The sequence below is a fragment of the Mauremys mutica genome, chromosome 9 (genome assembly GCF_020497125.1).
Source record: "Mauremys mutica isolate MM-2020 ecotype Southern chromosome 9, ASM2049712v1, whole genome shotgun sequence".
Lineage (NCBI taxonomy): Eukaryota > Metazoa > Chordata > Testudines > Geoemydidae > Mauremys > Mauremys mutica.
Genome location: NC_059080.1, coordinates 45,697,273 through 45,712,024, shown reverse-complemented (window position 1 = coordinate 45,712,024; position 14,752 = coordinate 45,697,273). Strand labels below are relative to the sequence as shown.

Genomic DNA, 14,752 nt, shown 5'->3' with positions numbered 1-14,752 from the left:
TGGCAGCTCACATTAGAGTTGTGGTGGTGGTGCTGGCTGACATCAGCATGATGTCCTCCTTTACTCTGCCATTAACACTGGGACGGTCAGCACCCAGCCCTAGGACATGGCTGTGGGACTGGTCCCCTCCCTGCTTCACACATCCATCTTGCTCATGGCATGTCAGGAACAGGGTGCTTTGCAGGAAGGGCTGCTGCCCACTGCTTCAAAAGCTGAGCTGGCTTTAAAAAAATAAATTAAATCTCTACAATGATTACCAAAAGAAAACCTTCAAATCATGCACCAAGAGTAACTGATCCAGTGAGGTCTGCCTGAGTCTGCAGACAGTCTGAAACAAGAGCTCTATTAGCTAATAGCTCTGTTTGTCTTGGTAATCTGTTAACTCTTGGCCCTAATGATGACAACCCACCCATGAACAATATCCATTTTGCTGCTTATCAAAGCACGGAAGCAAGGAGAGGGATGATGATCATGTTATGAAGTTCAGCACAGTTTACTGAGGCATTTCATTTTGGCATCAGGAGGGCAGAGCTTGGTTTGAGGGAGGAACCAGGCAAAGTACTGCTAGTTTTATGATCTAATGTGAACTTGGGTAGTCTTGTCACCCCCAGGGCCTCAGCTCAACACCTCACATTACATTCTCTTCCCTCCTGGGCTTCCCCATGACTTCCCCGCAGCTTCCCCCTGACCCTGCACCTAACCACATCCTCCAGTCCCTGCCAGAGCTTCCACAGGAAGTAGCCCCCTTCCCTGTCCTGCAGCACGAAGCTTGGAGCATGTTCTGCCATTTGCTACAGCTTTGATCTCCATGTTGAATGCAAGGGGGGTTCATGCAAGGGAATCTCACAACCAGCCCCCGCTCTTTGCAGTCTGGGGCAGAGCAGACTAAGCACCCTAGGGCGCTGGCTCCTCCCCAGCCATGCACTCACCAATTTTCCTTCCAGAAAAGCTCTGGTTTCAGTGTAAAGGGCTTTCACGCTAACTGACACATCCACGGCCGCATTTCTGCTCAGAAACTGAGAGGAGATGGGTGCAAAGAAAGAGGAGAGAGAGAAGCAATGTTAGTAAGCAGGCACATGGGGACGAGCAGTGCTAAGGGACCAGGGCCTGATGGGACAATGTAGTCAGTATGCTGCCCCTTCCTGGTTGGCCGAGATGCTTTGGGATGCTGCTGGGTTCTGCAAGTCTGGTTACACCGTGTCACAGTCCTTTCCACTACCCTAGCGCCCTCGGCAGAGCAGGACAACTGGCAACCAGGAAGCAGCAACAAACCGCAGATCTTGCTGCCCCATCACACTCTCTTGGCTGAGGCCCAAGTTCTCATCAATTCAGGCCTGTACTTCCATACCTCCCCTTGCCTTAGATCATCAGCCTAGGCAAGCCAGAGATGCCAGCTTGTTCTCCACACAGCAGCCTGCCTCCTGAGCCTGCTCCAAGCTTCACATCCGCTCTGGGCTCTGGCCTAGCATTCAAAGCCTTCGGGGGGCTGGGACCAATGTTCCCTCTAATTTTTTACATCCATGTACAGAATGAATTCTGTTATGTGCACCAATATGGAGGTGATGTGTCGTGGGGGTGGGACCGAGAGATTCAGAGTGTGGGAGGAGGCTCAGGGCCGGGGGAGGGGGTTGCAGTGTGTGTGGGGGAGGTGAGAGTTCAAGCTGGGGGTGTGGGCTCTGGGATGGGACTGGGGATGAGGGGTTTGGGGTGCAAACTGCCCTGGGAGCTGCGGCAGGGAGAGAGGACTCCCCCCAGCCCTCTCTCACTGCATCTGCGCAGCTTTGAGGGAATTTAGGCTGGGACCATGTCATCTTCCATGGCCTCAGACCTATACCATCTTCAGGAACAAAGAAACTACATCTGCCCAGAGCAAGGCAGTTGGGTGGCAGAGACAAAGGAGTTTATTGTCGGGCCCAAGGCCTTAGTGGCCAAGATCAGCATGCGCTGTGGTCTGAACACATTCGGAGCCAGCACCAACTCCTGGTGAAAATCCATACACCATCACAGATGCTGCTGGACAGACACTGCTAGCCCAGGAAGGGGAAAGCAGACCCTGCTCTGGCACTGGAGCATGCCTCTATCATCATACTGCATCACTCAGTACTGCAGTGACTGGCAGCATGTACATAACATTGATCGCTGTGCCAGGTGCTGTACAGATCCCCGCCAGGCATGGCTGGTATCTACAGGAGGTGGTGCAAACACTCTAACAGGCCTCAGTACATCCAACAGGGGGCAGTGGTGAGACAGGGCCATTAGCCAGTATATAGGGTAGGAGCACCCCACACACACACTGTGCAGGTGCCTTCCAGGGTCAGAACTGTCCAGAAACTTTCCTCGGGGCCCTGACAGATAATGACTTTCTGATTAAATTGTCAGGGTGGTAATCTCTTCTATTGGCCCAACTTCTGGCGAGAGAGACAAGCCTTTGAGCTCCACAGAGTTCTTCTTCGGGTCTGGGAAAGGTTCTCCAAGCATCACAGCTAAATGCATGGTGGGACAGATAGTTTTTAGCATATATTATAAGGGACCATTCAAGGTAAAGTGGCTCGTTAACACATCTATCATCATAGTACGAAAAAAAGGAGTCAGTGGGTTACAGATTGTTGTGATAAGACAAAAATCCAGGGTCTCTGGTCAATCCATGATTTTTGGTGTCTAACAGAGTAATAAATTTAAGATCCCAGGCTCATCTGTTGAAAGTGTTGTGCAGGTTTCCTTTGAGGATGGGGCCTGATAGGTCAGATAGCGAGTGATTGCCTTGTGAGAATTGTGCTCACTCACAATAAATAGGGTATTTTTCTCTTTTATCATTTTCCTACGTGAGTTCATTTGAGAGCGTCGCGATTGTTTGATTTCACCCTCACAGTTGTTGTTGGGGCAGTTAGTGCACTGGATGAGAAACACTATATGATAACCACATGTAGGACCCATGGATCTTGAAAGGAGTGTTGTGGGGGTGTTGATCATTGTAGCAGTGGAGACATGTTTGCAGGTTTTGCATCTGTTGTTCTGGTGGGGTCTGGTGCCGCTTTGTGTTGGTGTGTCCTGGTCTGTGGGGAGGTTGCATTTAGCAGTGACGATCGCAGTAACTCTCCCACTAAGAGCTCAGTGTGGCTAGAAAGCTTGTCTCTCACCAACAGAAGTTGGACCAATAAAAGATATTACCTCACCCATCTTGTCTCACTAATATCCTGAGACCAACACTGCTACTACATCACTGCAAACATGATTCAGCTGTCAGTTTTTCAAAAATTTCAAATTTCAAAAATGTCGGGTTTTGGAAACAAATGTCAGGTTTGTCACCATGAGCAGCCAAGGCTTACATAGGTCTAACAAGATCCAATGGGTGGAAGTTGAAGCTAGACACATTCAGACAAGAAATAAGGTGTAAATTTCGAACAGTAAGGGGAATTAACCCATGGAAACGACTTACCAGGGTCGTGGTGGATTCTCCAGCACTGGCAATTTTTAAATCCCAACTGGACATTTTTCTAAACTATCTACTCTAGTTCAAATGGGATTAATTCAGGGCAGTGCTAGGGCCAGTGCCATGCAGGAGGTCAGACTAGATGATCACAATGGTCCCTTCTGACCTTATAAACTACGAATCTCTGATCAACACAGACCTGCAGAGCTCAGTAACGAAAACCCACATGACCCCATCACCAAGGGCTTGGAGCAGGGCTTCCTCCTCCCACCCCAGCATGTTTGGATAGGTGGAGACAGAGAGAAGTGGATTTCATGTGGGATGCGGGGATGAGTGCTGACATTTCATGCAGCCAGGCAGCCTCCTGCATTTGTATTCTGCCTGTAGCTCTGTCTCCGGCTCGCCTGGTCTATTTATAGCTGACTTAGCTCCTGTTCTATTTATTTACTGGCTCTCTCTATAATATCCATTTAACCTTTGGCTTCCCCCTTAATCAATCTTCTCTCTCTCTCTCCACTGTGCTCCCTGCTGCCACCTCTTCTTTGGATTGCACTCACGTGCTCATCCCCTGCCTCTCACTCCCCCTGGATGTGACACCAGGTGGGCTGTGCCCCTCACCTCCGGCCCGCTGCTGCTCTTGTTGGGAAGGGCCTCGTTCAGGGCCAGGGAACAGGCGTTCACAGCATGGGCCAGCTCCTGTTCCATGGCTTTGTGGGTTGTGGCTGCCTCGCGGATCCTGCAGAGAAACAAAGGAAGGGAGCTGATGGGAATTCACAGCTTCCCTTGGCTTCTAACTTGGGGAACGGGAAGTCTGGCCCATGGGCCAGGATCCGCATGCAGAGAGGGGATCCCTGGGAAGGAGTCCCTGTCCGTCCCACTGCTCCTTCACCACACACAGGGGGCACCACTGAGCAGGTGCTTCCTCCTAACCCCAGCCAGCTCCAGACTGGCCTGCTCCCCTGCCTTGTCCCACAGGCACCCCAGCTCACCTGGTGATGAGGGTTTCCGCAGCTTGAGCCATCTGCTGCATCTGGCCATACTCCTCATCAGTCAGGTACTCCATGGACTGCTGGGAGTTGAGGCGGGGCCGCGCCGGGGCTCGGTAGCCCTCGCCCTTCTGCTTGTCCTCCCACGACTTCAGGGTGCTTTCAAAGGCCTGCAGAGAGAAAAGGCAATGCTGCTGCTAACATGGGGGTTGGGGGTGTCTGACCCTGCACTGCCTGCACAGGCACTGCCAGGCAGCTGGCATTCACCCCTGCACGGCCCCTGCCACCCCACACTGACAACCTTGGCTCAGAGCTTAGTGCAGCAGCTTTGGGAGAGGACAATGGCAGCTGCCATGTCATCCCCAAGAACCCCCAATACTAGCATGCACCAATCACTGCTCTGACTGCTGAATGCAGCCACCTCTGAGGTGGAACGGGACAGATGTTTAACAGCAACTCTATGTAGTTATCTGCATTGGAATCTCATTAATCACCCAGTTCTTTCGAGGAAGGGCTATGGGATCTTTAAGTAGCCCAGCCAGTCAAGGCTTGTCTTAAAGATGGCACCTCCACCAGCAAAGCACCCAGCTAGCACCGCACATGGCACTGGCTCAGTGCTAGCTCGGATGAGAGGGCTCTCCTGACTGACTCAGCAGCACCCCATCCAGCTACTGGACAGGCTCAGCCCAATTAGCTCATGAGAGCTGATGAGGTCCTAGCCCCAGGCAGAATGGCTGCATGCTAGCAGCAGCTAACCTGAGCACCTCTCCCTGAGTCCAAGGGCAGTCTTACCCTGTCTCTCGTTAGCATCTGGGCTCGGTTCTTGTGTTGGATTTTGATGATCCCTGGAGGCTGGATCCAGGCTTCTCCATCCACCTGCACTGGGACGCCCTCGTCTCCCCGGATCGTGATCTTCACCATGCGACACTGCCAGGCAAGCACAGGAGAAGAGGCTGGCACCAAGCAGCAAGGAAGGGCACACGGCCCAGCCAAGGGCTTCACATAGCCCGAGTTAAAGAAATTCTCCCAGCAATTGCGGCTCTGCCATGGCTTGATGCCAGGGAAGTGCTGTCTGTGATGCCAGGGCATGCTGGCAAAGCCATGTCTCCTGTCAGCTGGCACTCTGCTCTCCTGGCAGGGCCACGTCTCCTGGCCCAGTAGCTGGGTTCTGCCAGGGGCACCAGTGCATCCAGATTGTAGACCCTGCTGGGAGGCCGGATTCCTAGCTTGGGTCACTGTCTACAAATTAGCTCACTCGAGCTAGCCGTGTGGCCAGCATGGCTCAGGCTAGCCACTGGAGTCCAATCTCTCCCAAGCCCTGCGTATGGGCTTGGGCTGCGAGCCTGAGCGCCTGCCCATGCTGCCATGGCCACACTGCTATTGTGAGGCCTCAGCTCAAGCAGAGCTGACATTTGTCCCTCTGCCGGAGCTGGGAATCCCACCTCCAGCTGCTGCAGAGCTGTACCATAGGCAAACCCACTTTGTGCTTCTCCGTCAGCACGCGGCCTACCCAGACATACCACTCGCAGAGCGTCAGTTCCGGCCTGCCTAACACCCTGTGCAATGTAGGTGTGCCATGTTCCCGGAGCAGAGCTCATCACTCCGCACTGGCAGGGGCACTGCACGCTCATGGGGCACGGGACAGCTCCAGTGAGATACAGAGGACAATACCCTTGTCCCAAGCCTCTCAGGCCCAGGGCCGCCCAAGGGGCATGGGACGAAAGGGGCAGTTTGTCCCCAGCCCCACCAACCCATGGAATCTGAGTTAGCAGCGCTGCAGCCTGACACACCGTGTCACAGCTCCTGCGGATGGGTGGCTGGGCCAAACTTGAGTGGCACTGCGACCCCATGCACTAGGTCACGATGGCCAGTGTGGGCAGCCGGGCCCAGCCCTGCAGGACAGGTACCGCCATGGAGGGGTCAGTGTGGGGAGAGCTTGCTTCCAACCCCCATCCACCCAAGGGGGGCCTCAGAGGCAGATTTTTCCCCAGGCTCCCCAAAACCCCTGTGTAGCCCTGCTCAGGCCCCCCAGCAAAAGAGCTGCCTCACTCCAATTTAGAGCCTTCCCTCCCTATATCAGCAGGAGGCCCTTCCCGCCCACCAGCCCTACTGGAGACCCCCCTTCCCCTCCTCACAGGTCAGGAGCCTGACTCCCACACCTGCGCTTGCCTGACCTCCTGCAGCCTCTTCCGCCCAGGGTGCTCCCTCCCCAACCTCTGTGGGCCCCATGGGAGGGAGGCAGCAATGGTGGGGGAGTCGGCCCCTGCAGACAGGTCCCATCTGGGTCTCCAGCCACCTGGGACCTAGCCAGGTGGGGCCCAGCCAAGGGTTAGCTGATCTCCTACGGTGGCACTGCTTTACCTGGGCGATGCGGTGATGCTGCAGGTTGATGACTCGCGACATGGCCATCTGGATACTGCCAAAGACAGCAACCACCTCCAGCTTCTTATCGTCGAAGGAGGGCGCCCCGAAGTTCTGCAGGGAACAGCACAGCCCCATGACAGCCACTGCTCTGGACCCCTCTTCACCACGCTCTGGGGCTCTCTATACAGCTGCGTGTCTGTCTGTCCGCCTGGGGCTCTCTGTGTCTGTCTGTCTATACAGCTGTGTGCATATCTGTCCATCCATGAGTCTCTGTGTCTGTCTGTCTATATATCTGTGTGTGTGTCTGCCCATCTGTGGGTGTCTATGTCTGTGTCTATACAACTGCATGTCTGTCTGCCTGGGGGTCGCTGTGTGTGTCTCTCTGGCTACACATTTGTGTGTGTGTCAGTCCATCTGTGGGTCTCTGTGTCTGTCTATATCTAAGCTAAGTTCCATTTCTAGGGACTCTCCAGCTTATCCAAGAGGTTGGAGCTGCAGGGTAATGACAGCGGAGCCAGGGTGGGAGCTGGGTCCAGTTGCTGAGATCAGAAGGTGGGGAGTGGAGGGACGCAGAAGAGGCCCTGGCAGGAAACCACAGGGAAAGCTGCCACTGACCTGAGCTACACCACACAGCCACCCACAGGCGGAGGGGGAGCGGGGCACTCAGACAGGGCCCGGGGCTCCCCTAAGCACTCAGTCTCTTCACAAAGGGTCCTTGCAACCTCAGGCTTTTGACCATAAACGAACCCTGGAGGTCAGGGCTGTGCACTGCAGCACAATGAGCTCGGGGTGTGCATGTGAAAACAGAGCTGTACACTGCTCTAGCCCTTCGCAAAGGGAGTAGCCCCACTTCACAGATAGAGAAACCGAGGCACAGTGAGGGGACGTGAATTGCTAAGGCCACAAGGGGTCAGTAGCGGAGTCAGGCCTAGATTGAAGACCTTCTGACCCCCAGCCCTCTCTGCTCTAGCTACTAGACAACAGTGCCTCCCAGTGAGACTGACTGCCACCCTTCCAACCCTTTCCTCAAAACCACCCAGGTATAGACTGCTGTCAGAATCAGGGCCTGAACTAGATGGGCCCTGGGCTGATCCATCTGACAGGAGTTTGGAGACCAGACCAAGTGGACCCAGGGCAGATCCATCTGGCAATTCCTCTGTTCCTAAATGGATACCAGGTCTCTTGTTACAGCTGCACCTTCAGATTTACCATTGGCACCATTAGCAAAGAAGCCTCCAACCCCACCCTGCAGCTGGCACTCACGTTATCCTCCTTTGTGCCGCCCCAGAAGTTGATGCCACCAGCATAGCTGGGGATGTTGAGCACGGCAATCCCCTGCAAACTAGGTAAGGAGATGGTCACCCCGTCACACTGAAAGAGAAGATAAGGCAGGCTGAGATCTTCAGTGTGTGCCAGGCACCACCTGCCAGCCCAGCCACACCCTCAGATCTGCCCGCAAAGCAGGCATCAGGCAGGAACATCAGCAAACTCCCGCGTTTTGCTGTGAAACACAGCCCAGGCCTAAGAGAATTCAAGGGAGTCAGGGATTCTGGGCAGCCCTGGGTGACGTTACGGGGCTGGTTTGCAGAAGTCACTGTCCACTGGAGCATCACCACTGTTTCAAGGCACTGACTACCCTTTAACATTCAGCCCCTGTCCTCCAAGAGAAAACAGGAAACACCCAGAGAATCACCAGCCTAAACTCACTCACCCCTGTGCTGATTCCCCCATTGTGCCTCATTCCCAAGGCAAACCCATGCTCCGATCCAATCCAAGCAGGGTCAGGAGACTTGGTTTTAAAATAAAATGCAGAAGCCTTGTCTACACTAGGGCTCTCCTGTTCGCACCACTAGGTGATGCTGTGCCGGGGTGAGCAATGGTGGGAAATCTATGCACACACACCCCCAGCACAGACACAACTGTAGAGTCCCTTGGCTTTCTTACGAATGCCTACTTGGGCTCTCAGTAACCTGCTCTGCACTGGGACTCAGTGCCTCTCCTTGGGCTCTGTGTTGCAAAGGAAGAGGTTTCCATGACACAAACAAACACAAAGCAGGAGAAGAGACCAGCACTAAGGCAGGGGGCCTGAGAAATGAGCATTGCTGTGGCCTGACAGCCTAGCTTCTAGCTCTATTTGTGGCCCCCATTCCTACAGTCTCTCAGCACCTAAACCCCAATGCCTGGCAGAGAACAGGGATCTAGCCAGGAGCCTGCACATGTTCACTTAGCTGAGCACACCTGCTCCTGCTCTTATGCTCCCCGCAGTGATTTCTGGCCCCCAGACCAGGCCAGCACCTCTGATTACCTCCAGCTGGACTCGTTGCTCCAGGTTCTTGTAGGTCCTTTGCAGAAGCTCCTTGGTCCCCAGCACTCCGTACCACATCATGTTCTTGGTGCGACTGCTGCAGCGGGGCAAGGGGAGAGAAACACACAGCTCTGAGTGGGTGCTTTAAATCCAGCCTGGGTGCCTGTCTAACACAGATGCTCTAGCTCAACCAGAAGTCCTGGGTGGGATGTGGAAGTCACTGGCTGAGGGTCTCTGGGCTGAGTTACAGAGGACATGATCACAATGGTCCTGAAACTCATGGATCTACATTAAACCAGTCCTGCAGACAACTCCAAGCCCGCGTCACCACTGGCACAGTGGCTAACAGCCTTATTACGGTGGTGCAATGAGAATGACTTTTAAATATGCAAATTAGACAACAGAGATAGAGATTAACATAATGACATGCACAGTAATTAACAGGCAACACAGACATTGCAGGACTGGATCTGACAATCCAGTCCCATATCCTGTTTCTCACCAGATGCTTCAGAGAAAGGTGCAAGAACCTGCTAGTGGCCAGGAATAACCTGCCCATGGGGGAAGCTTGGCCAATGACTGGTTGATGTCCTGAAACAGGAGGGTTTGTAGCCCTTGGTGTAAAATCCCATCCAATGTAACTGTCTATGTTCTCATTCTCCACAGAAATGTCTGTTCCTTTTACTGAATCCTGCTACATGCTTTGCATTCATGATATCCAGTGGCAGCAAGTTCCACGGGTTAATTATGTCTTATGTAAAAATGTTTCCTTTTATTAGTTTTTAATGTGGCACCTTTTAGTTTCACTGAATATCTCATTGAGTAGGAGAAAAAGTAAACAGGGACGCCTGATTTGCTGCATCACTCAGCATTTTATAGAGCTGCTACTGGCCTCCTCGCCAAATGAAATAGTGTCACTCTTTTGAATCTCCCTCCATAGGCAATGCTCTACAGCCCTCTTTATCCAGGAAGGCAGTGTTTCCTAGTGGATAGGACACTGGACTGGGACTCAGAAGACCTGCGCTCTATTCCTACCACTGGCCTGTTAGGTGACCTACTTTCCCACTCTGTGCCTCAGTTTCCCCATGTGTAGAATAGGGATAATGGTACTGCCTCCTTTGTAAAGAGATCTCTAGCTGAAAAGCACTGTATAACTCTCTTAGGTAGTATTGTTATTCAGCCATCACTTCATCCCTTCTTTTTCTGCTAGACCCTTCTTGGAGACATGCCATTCAAGGTAACTGAGTAGCAGGATTCAATTCCATCTCAGGGCGTCCGGTGAGCTGAGCTCCTCTCCAGAGGTTTACATGACCTTGCCAAGACCCTCTGAGATGCTAGTAATACCTGATTGCTGTATGTTTACTCTAGATATATAGGATCTGATTTTGCAGAGACTTCCGCTGGTTCCCACTGGCCTTTGTAAAATGGGATAATTATAATTACCTACCTCACAAGGGTTAACGTCCTGGGGCCTAATTAACGAATGTTTGCAGAGTGTTAGAAGATGGGATGAAGGGCATTGGCACAGTGCACTGCATGGCTCTTGTTAAACAAGCTGTTGTTATTGCCATGTGGCTGCATTCCATTCAAGTCAGGCACCATAGGCACCTTCAGCTACACAGACACGCGGACTCACATCAGAGCAGACAGATAAGGAGCAGCGTGAAACTCAGCCCAACAGCAGATCACTTAGGCTTTGTCTACACTACAGACTTCTGCCGGCATGTCTGTCAGCCAGGCGTGAAGCGGTGCAGTCTGACTGACGTAAGTTGCGGGCACAAGCCCCTAGTGTTGACACAGCTAGACTGGCCACATGTGCTTGTCCTGGTGTCACTGGTTTCACTCGGGGTGGCTGGAATAAGCTATGCTGGTGCAAGCATAGCTTGTCTGGTATAAGCTGTGTCCACACTAGAAGTGCTTTGCACTGGTATCGCTATACCAGTAAAGCCCTCCTTGTGTAGACCTGGCCAAAGACAGCTCCCCACAGCTCCCTGCACAGGTTGCCCCTGGAGTGCATGCCCTGGGGCAGAGGGTGTCTTTATAGATGACTCCCTCATGAAATGGGAAGTCAGCAATCAAGGAGTTCTGACCTCTGCTCCTAGCCTGAGGCACTCTTCATTTGAGGGAGGTGGGGGGGGTCTTTTGCCTACCTGCACTTTTTGGGGTGCTCGTCCCGTTTGTTGTTGAACTCCAGAGAGATTTTGGCATCCAGGCCTATGCCGAAGTAGTTATTCATGACGCATCTTTCGGAGAATTGTCTGAAAGCAGCAGATGGGGAAGGTGAGGTTTGGACACAGAACAATGCAGCAATGATCACAGGGGTGGAACTGGGAAATGGCAGCAGAATGAAAATATCAGTCCCAATATTGAAACATCCGTATGAGAGTCCTTGAGATTTATTATGGGTTTTGAAGGGGCTTTAGAATGCCAGCGACAATTGGAGCTTTGTGACTGGTTATCAGCGATGTCACAGCCATGTCTGATTGGCTGTCAGTGATGTCATAGCCAAGTTTCTAGTCCCCATTAAACACACAGGGTTGACAGTTCTGTGTGTAATGACCCCATTGCAAAATAATAATAGCGTGCCCCAGGGCAGGCTATTATTACACTTCTCAAGTGGGGAAAGCCAGGCAAACCTTCAGCTAGCCACGCCACAGTCTGTTACCAACTCTGCAAAAGATACTGTCTGCTCGCCTGGCATTGCTTAATGATACCAACTGGACATGCTTTGGCCAGGCAGATTGTTGGCTGACGACTCACAGATAATTTGCTGATCTTAAACAGCCAGGGGCCGATTCTGCTCTCATTTATGCCAATTTTCCATGGATGTAATTCCACGAGTGTCAGTGGAGGGACTCCAGATTTACACCAGTGCCAGAGAAGAATCAGACCCTGGCTTTTTAATTCAGTCATTGATTTAACAAGGACAGGTGAAGGAGCAGATTCCAGTTGCTGAACTAGCTGGTACATCTTTGCTTCCTGGAGATCAATAATATCTTGTGAGGTTAAAGCAAGGAGAGTTAGGCAGGCTGTGTTAAGGACTGTGCATTCACCAATCTGTACTGCAGGGACGGCACTCAGACACTGCAGTAATAGACAAACAGACAGAGATAGACACTTCTAAATGTTTTGGTTTTAATTAAATCCAGAATCTCTAAAATTGATCAATTCAAGCTAACAGATGATCAATTTTTCCCCCCACAGGAGAGCTCACTGCATAACTCTGAGATGCTTTTGCAGATCCAGCCTGAAGGTATTACACATCTACAGTTCCAGCAATGGCCACAGCGCCTGAAGCCCAGATGATGCAGTCCACCAAGCTGGCTGGTCGCTGCATTCTACACTAGTTGGTTTTCACAGGTAGAGCACATGGCTGTCACCCAGCCCTGGTGATGACAAAGTCGAGGGTCACGGTGAGGAGGACGGTGGCCAAGTGTCAGTTAACAGTACTGGGGGAAACACACATGGACCTTCAAGGAACAGGACGCTCCCAAACCAGAGGCTGCGAGCAGCCCCCCTCCCCTTCCTTTTGGCAGTGTGAAGAGAACCCCTCCACCCGTGAGAATGGAAAGTTCCACTTTAACAAAAACCCCACTCGTTAGCCAATCAGAATTAAGAGAGCCATATATGAGACTCTCCGGGAAAGAGGAGGAAAACTGTCTGGTGAAAGGCTGATAATGATTGAGATTGAGGTTAAGGTCAAGTGTTGATAAAGGAGAGGCCCTGTGTTCTTTGTGGTTTTCGGCAAGTCATTTCCTTACCTGGGCCTCAGTTCTCCTGTGTCAAATGGGGATAAGAGCCTTACCCTATGTCCCAGAGGCAGCATCGGAGGCCTGGACATGTGCTGAGGATTAACATTGCCCAGAGCACATACTCACATGGTGTTGGGATCCTCGGTGAAATGGACAGTGCTGAAGCTGTCAGGTCTATCCAGAAAGATAGACGACGTCGTAGAGGTCACCGTATCCCGACGGGAACCTGGCCAAAGGGGAGATGTTCTTTAGCAGCCAGCAGCGCCCCTGCCCTTAACAAGCGCATACCTTGCATCCTACCCTAGCCTGCCTTCCTTAGCCCCCAACACCACACTAAGACACCTCTTCACTGCTGAGTGCAGAGGGGACCCCAGTGTGGCACTCTGCAAAGCACTTTACATGCTGGCACTTTAAATGGGACATGCCCCTAGGGGTGAGTGCTGGGTGTGGCCCTACAGACATGGATTATGGGCAGGTCTGGTGACATGGTTTGTAAATCCCTTGCAAAGAGCCTGGACAATCTGTCTCCTGATTGTCTGCACTCAGTTCTCCCTTCTCACCCTGCTTTGATAATGGAGGGTGCAATACGCACTGCATTCCTTCCCTACCACCAGCAGGGGTCAGGGCATGGGGGTTTGTTAGCCCATTAAGTGGGCATTGGATCAGACCCTCAGTCAACAGAAGCCCTTCCATTGACCTCAATCAGCTTTGGATCAGGTTCCTACTGCTCTTCTGCCAGCAGGGGGAACCCCAGGTATTATTGATTTCCAACACACACACTGATGAGTCAAGGTGGGGACCCCCATCCCTGCCCCACTCCAGAGAGTTGCACTCCTCTACTATGGTACCTGGACTCTGTAGGACACAGCCTGCCAGTCTGTTAGAGCCTCCACAGCCCCCTGCACACGGCTGGCCAATTTTTCTTGGAACGCCCAGGCCTCCAGCCAGCGCCCACACTGCCAAGGCCTAACTGTCCAAACATCACCAACTCTGAGCCACCCAACGGTGGGCATGGGTATAGCTTGGGCAGACAGCGTGTGCAATCTCACGGCACGCTCACGTCGCACACGGCCCTAGCATTCTGATGGCTGGAAATCTCCAGGATTTTCCTGATTTGGCCTGTCTGCTGTGCTCTGAGCCTGGTGTTTAGATTGCTCCAGGCACTATGCGGGCAGCAAAGGTGAGCCCAAGACCAATACACCCCCGCCAGTTACACAACAGCAACCAGGAGTCTTGTCACAGTCACAGATGCACTGTAGTACGTAGCTGGGGGGCCTCCACTTTGGAAAACGGGGCCTCTTTAATCTGTGTATTTGCCACACCCAGTCCTGCCTTGGTTACAGCTTCTCCGATCATTTTAAGTAACAAGTGATGTGGAAGAGCCCATGATCCCGAACAGGGAGTGGGCTGCATGAACCAGCCGGAGTCTTACCAAGGATTTCGGTCTCTTTGCTGAACTCTTCCAAGCTGTCCTTCTTGCTGGAAGCCGTGATGCTCCGATAGGCTTGAGTCTGCTTGTTCTGCTCATCCACAGCTACACGGGAACAGGCAAGGCATGTAACGTAAAGCCAACGCTAGGGGTATGGCTACACAGCAGTGTCGGCTCAGGGTTCATGGGACTTGAGTCAGCCCACTCGTGTCAGGGAACCCTGGGCTGGAGCATCTACACTGCATTTTAACCCTAGGTTAAGGATTTGCCGACCCATGCTCAAACCTAGGGCTCTGGCACCCATACTCCAGTGCGCAGACCCAAGTCAAAGTAACCATATCCCAGAGTGCCTAGTGCCCCCTACCTCATCGACACTCTAACCCTAGGAACGTGGTGCACTGTGGGAAAACTCTACTGCCCTGCCTGTTTCCCAACTGTGACATTCTATTGATGGGACTCAGAAACAGGGGCGGCTCCAGGCACCAG

General features: G+C 52.5%; 1 protein-coding gene across 6 annotated transcripts in view; it reads right to left on the bottom strand.

Moving 5' to 3' along the window:
• Window positions 1-14,752, bottom strand: part of LOC123377601 (diacylglycerol kinase delta-like) — a 191,104-nt gene that overhangs the window by 15,501 nt on the left and 160,851 nt on the right. For all 6 annotated transcript variants that reach the window (XM_045030692.1, XM_045030695.1, XM_045030694.1 and 3 more), the window contains 10 exons: window positions 14,270-14,371; window positions 12,964-13,063; window positions 11,236-11,343; window positions 9,086-9,182; window positions 8,044-8,151; window positions 6,778-6,891; window positions 5,209-5,343; window positions 4,420-4,586; window positions 4,049-4,166; window positions 930-1,016 (listed from right to left, as the gene is read on the bottom strand). In XM_045030692.1, the coding sequence (XP_044886627.1) occupies window positions 930-1,016; window positions 4,049-4,166; window positions 4,420-4,586; window positions 5,209-5,343; window positions 6,778-6,891; window positions 8,044-8,151; window positions 9,086-9,182; window positions 11,236-11,343; window positions 12,964-13,063; window positions 14,270-14,371 (1,136 nt within the window). The remainder of the gene's footprint in view (window positions 1-929; window positions 1,017-4,048; window positions 4,167-4,419; window positions 4,587-5,208; window positions 5,344-6,777; window positions 6,892-8,043; window positions 8,152-9,085; window positions 9,183-11,235; window positions 11,344-12,963; window positions 13,064-14,269; window positions 14,372-14,752) is intronic.